Source organism: Cebus imitator, unplaced genomic scaffold (assembly GCF_001604975.1).
Source record: "Cebus imitator isolate Cc_AM_T3 unplaced genomic scaffold, Cebus_imitator-1.0 Scaffold256, whole genome shotgun sequence".
NCBI lineage: Eukaryota > Metazoa > Chordata > Mammalia > Primates > Cebidae > Cebus > Cebus imitator.
Window position 1 is genome coordinate 596,402 of NW_016107571.1, and position 5,029 is coordinate 601,430.

Consider the following 5,029-nt stretch of genomic DNA (forward strand, 5'->3'; position numbering starts at 1 on the left):
ATATACTGTCCCTGTAGTTTCAAGGGCATTTAGGAACTGCTCACATATAACCCAGCCTAAATAAACCAGGTATTCATAAATCTGTGTTGCCTCATCTCTCAATACTTAGATACGATTTTACATAAAGGACCCAGGACTGGGAGATGGAGAGCACATTCTCCTGCTACGTTCCAGGGCTTGGCCTGGACCATTAGTAGTAGCATCAGCTCTCCCTTCCTTGTGTTGCCAAAAAGGGTCAAACCCACCTACTGAGGGGGTGGGATGGAGAATCAATACATTATAATCTCTATGCCTTTGTTTATTTTGTTTATTTATTTATTTATTTATTATGGAGACAGGGTCTAGTTCTGTCACCAAGGCTGGAGTGTAGTGGCACAATTGCTTGCTGTACCTCCTGGGCTCAAGCAATCCTCTCACCTTAGCCTCCAGAGTAGCTGGAACTACAGGGGCATGCCACCATGCCCTGCTAATTTTTCTATTTTTTGCAGAGAGAGGGTTTCACTGTGTTGCCCAGGCTGGTCTTGACCTCCTGGGTTCAAGTGATCTGCCTGTCTTGGCTTCCTAAAGTGTTGGGATTGCAGGCGTGAGCCACTGCATCCAGCCTCCCTGTCACTACAATGCCTTACACTATTCACCAGCTTTTTTTTGAGACAGAGTCTTGCTGTGTCACCCAGGCTGGAGTGCAATGGCAGTCTCAGCTCATTGCAACTTCTGCCTCCTGGGTTCAAGTGAACACATTCAGCTAATTTTTCTAGTTTTAGTAAAGAGGGAGTTTTGGGTTTTTTTGTTTTTTTTTTTTTTAATTATTTTTTTAAGACAGGGTTTCACCATGTTGGCCAGGCTGGTCTTAAACTCCCGACCTCAGGTGATCCACCCTCCTTGGCCTCCAAAGTGCTTGGATTACAGGCGTGAGCCACCGCGCCCGGCAAGAGGGAGTTTTATCATGTTGGCCACACTGATCTCAAACCCCTGATCCCAAGTGATCTGCCTGCCTCAGCCTCCCAAAGTGCTGGGACTACAGGAGTGAGCCACTGCACCCAGCTGTTCACCACCTTCTTCCTTTGTTCATGGCCTTAGTCCAAAGCCCCAAGCCCTAACTCACTTGCTATTCCCCTCTCAACACCTGTTCCAGGATCCATTATTACCTGTGGCTTACAGTCAAAGGAGTCTCCTTTTTTACTGCTGTAAAGGCAGAGGAAAACTAATGGAAACATGTTCTTCTGCCCTAAATTAAAACACTAACTACATCTGCTCACTTAAAAAGCCATTTATAAAACACACACACACACACACACACACACACACACACACACAGAATTGGTTAGGATCGGTACTATCTGACTGAAAAGTTAAACAGAATTTTATAGGCAAGTCTGAGAATATTGTCCCTACAGGGAAACATTCAAAGCAATAAATCTACTTTGAAAGGGCATGTCCAAGAGTTTTCATCATCTATAACAAAATCATTGTCAAATACTACTTACATTCTTTAGAAAAAAGCCTCTTTCTTTTACCCTGTCCACCTTCTGCACCTCCTCCAATTTCTTCATTTTCTTCTTCAAACTAAAAGTTAAAATGTATATATAAAAATGTCAAGTGATTGCATTGCATTTCCTATTTTAATAATTAACAATTTTTTTTTTCTTTTCGACAGGACAGAAAGCCTAAAGGAAGCAGCAAAATAAAAAAGAAAAAAAAAGAAATGTCAACGCTGAAGGGACCTCTCTACCTAGTCCAACTTCGAACCCATCCAAGTTGGACTAGATAGATAGGGCTTCTACAACGTTCCTAACAAATAATCCTGCTGCGGCCATGTGCAGTGGCTCATGCCTGCAATCCCAGCACTTTGGGAGGCCGAGGCAGGTGGATCACGAGGCTGGGAGTTTGAGACCAGCTTGACCAACATGGAGAAACCCCATCTCTACTAAAAATTCAAAAAATTAGCTGGGCATGGTGGTGTGCACCTATAATCCCAGCTACTAGGGAAGCTGAGGCAGGAGAATCGCTTGAACCCAGGAGACGGAGGTTGCATTGAGCCGAGATCGCACCACTGCACTTCAGCGTGGGCAACAGGGCAAGACTCTGCCTAAAAAAAAACAAAAACAGGCCGGGCGCGGTGGCTCAAGCCTGTAATTCCAGCACTTTGGGAGGCCGAGGCGGGTGGATCACGAGGTCAAGAGATCGAGACCATCCTGGTCAACACGGTGAAACCCCGTCTCTATTAAAAATACAAAAAATTAGCTGGGCATGGTGGCGCGTGCCTGTAATCCCAGCTACTCAGGAGGCTGAGGCAGGAGAATTGCCTGAACCCAGGAGGCGGAGGTTGCGGTGAGCCGAGATCGCGCCATTGCACTCCAGCCTGGGTAACAAGAGCGAAACTCCGCCCCCCAAAAAAACAAAAAACAAAAAACAAAAACAAAACAAAACAAAAAAAACAAAAACAAAAAATCCTACTGCTTCTACTTGTAAGAGTTCTAATGACCGTAGGTTTTATTATTTATTTTGAGACGGAGTTTCGCTCTTGTTGCCCAGGCTGGAGTGTGATGGCACGATCTAGGCGCACTGCAACCTCTGCCTCCCGGGGTCAAGCAATTATCCTGCCTCAGCCTCCCCAGTAGCTGAGATTACAGGTATGCGTCACCACGCCTGGCTAATTTTGTATATTTAGTAGATATGGGGTTTCTCCATGTTGGTCAGGCTGGTCTCGAACTCCCGACCTAAGATTATCCGCCCGCCTTGGCATCCCAAAGTGTTGTGATTACAGGCACGAGCCACCGCGCCAGGATCATAGGGTTTATTTTAACCAGCCAAGATGGTCTATTGCTAGAAAATGTTATGTTAAACAGTTGATACTGAATCAAATTCTACCTTCCCGTAGTAAGCAAAACTAATATTTACTAAGCATTTGTTTATACAGTGCTGAAAACGTTCCTTAAGTAAGCCCGTAACCCTATTTTATAACAAGATAACTGATGTTCAAAGTTAAATAAATGGCTCAGAGAATGGAGATTTTGAAATCCTGGCTCTCTGACTTTCAATGCATTATTTTCCCATTACTTCACAATAAGTACTGTTTTGTTTGCAATTGAACTGTTGGTTGATAGTGAGCGCTAACAGATGTTAGTTTTGACCTTTGATGATTCTGTAGGTGTTTCAAACAGTGTTTGGCAAATACAGACCAAAATCAAGGGGAAAGAGGTCAGAAAACCTCTTCCTTCACGTCTTTCCCCACTTTCTAAAATGATCAATCCTTAGGGCGTGAAGTCCCCTAAATCTGTCAGCCGAATTCAGTAAGGCAAGCAGATCCGATCCTGAACTCTGCCTCCACTACTGAGCCCGAGGGAGTGAAGAAAAGAGAGGTTTGGGACAGAGAGGGTCACTCACGGTAGGGTCCTCTTCCTCATCTGCCATCCCACTAGCCCGCCAACCAACCGCGCCCCGCCGGCAGGCTCCAAGCAGGTTATACTACTTCCGCTACCTCACTTCCGGTGACGCGAGGAGTCGGGGAGGGGCCTAGCTGGCTGAGCCCATGAGCTGGGGACGCTGGCGCTCCGTCCTAGCGGAGGAAATGAGCGTCCTCAGCGGAGGAGAACGGAGCTCCTCCTTGTAATCCCGAAGGAATTGAATACTAACAAAGAAAGAAAATTATGGGCTAGGTGGCGAGTATCTCGTCATCCTAGGTTTGCTACTGCATATTGAATCACGGCTTCCTGTTTCGGGACTGCGAAGCTAAGGGTCATTGGAGGGCTAGCCAGCGGTCCTTTATCTGATGTAAATGCTTTTAAATCATTTTAAAGATTTGTGGTGCCAGTGTTTCTAAGCACTGTGTTAATTGTTGGGGATATTGCCCTTCACCACTAATGTCCAAGACATGGTGTCCTGAGACTCAGCATCTAAAATTTCGTGAAGGTTGGGTTTTTGTTTTGTTGTCGTTGTTGTTTTTTGAGACTGAGTCTCCATTTATCGCCCAGGCTGGAGTGCAATGGTGCGATCTCGGCTAACTGCAACCTCCGCTTCTCGGGTTCAAGGGATTCTTCTGCCTTAGCCTTTCGAGTAGCTGGGATTACAAGCGTGCGCAGCCATGCTCAGCCTTCTTTTTGTTTTTTTGAGACCGATCCTCACTCTGTTCCCCAAGCTGGAATAAAGTGGCGTTATCAGGGTTCACCGCAGCCTCGACCTGCTGGGCTCAAGCCATCCTCCCACCTCAGCCTCGGAGTAGCTGGGATTACAGGCGCACACCACCATAAATTTTGTATTTTTAGTAGAGTTGGGGTTTCGCCACATTGCCCAGGCTAGTCTGGAACTCCTGACCTCAAACGATCTGTCCCCTTCGGCCTCCCAAAGAGCTGAGATTACAAGTGTGAGCCCACCGTGCCCGCCAGGGAATGCTTTTGGTAGGAACAATGGTTGGGAAAACCACAGGCATTGGAAGGCCAGAGCTAGGTATATAAAATAAATGTCCTACAGTGTAACAGATGATGCTACATAAAGAAAATCCTGTAATACACACGATTTCTGAATGTCCTGCTGAACATTCCGTGGGTGAAAGGTCCTGAGACTTGAACCTATCTTTGTTATCTGAGACTTGAGTCTATCTTTGTTAATAAACACAAAGCATTTTCCCATGCTTTTAATGTACATTGAATTTTCTGGGAATGTTATTACCCCAAAATTGAATAATAATTGTATTTTGTTTTGTTTGGAATTCATTAAGAGCTGTGTATCATTTCAGGAAATAACGTCACCAAAAGCACATCACTTGTAATAATTTGAATAGTGAATACTGAAAAAAAAGAACTTTTATTTAAGGAATGTGAGTCTTTTAAAATTATTAGGCCCAGAGAGGCATTAAAATGAGAGGCAGTCACATCCTGCTTGCCACCTTTTGAACTATGTATTAAAGTCTTGGGCCGGACGCGGTGGCTCAAGCCTGTAATCCCAGCACTTTGGGAGGCCGAGGCGGGTGGATCACGAGGTCAAGAGATCGAGACCATCCTGGTCAACATGGTGAAACCCTGTCTCTACTAAA

At 45.3% G+C, this 5,029-nt stretch overlaps 1 protein-coding gene across 1 annotated transcript in view; it reads right to left on the bottom strand.

The window, feature by feature from the left end:
- Positions 1 to 3,493, bottom strand: part of TAF13 (TATA-box binding protein associated factor 13) — a 15,241-nt gene extending 11,748 nt beyond the window's left edge. The window contains exons 1-2 of the mRNA XM_017499225.2: positions 3,385 to 3,493; positions 1,485 to 1,563 (exon numbers count right to left, since the gene is read on the bottom strand). Coding sequence (XP_017354714.1) covers positions 1,485 to 1,563; positions 3,385 to 3,411 — 106 coding nt within the window. The 5' untranslated portion in view covers positions 3,412 to 3,493. The remainder of the gene's footprint in view (positions 1 to 1,484; positions 1,564 to 3,384) is intronic.
- Between the last annotated feature and the right edge of the window lie 1,536 nt (positions 3,494 to 5,029).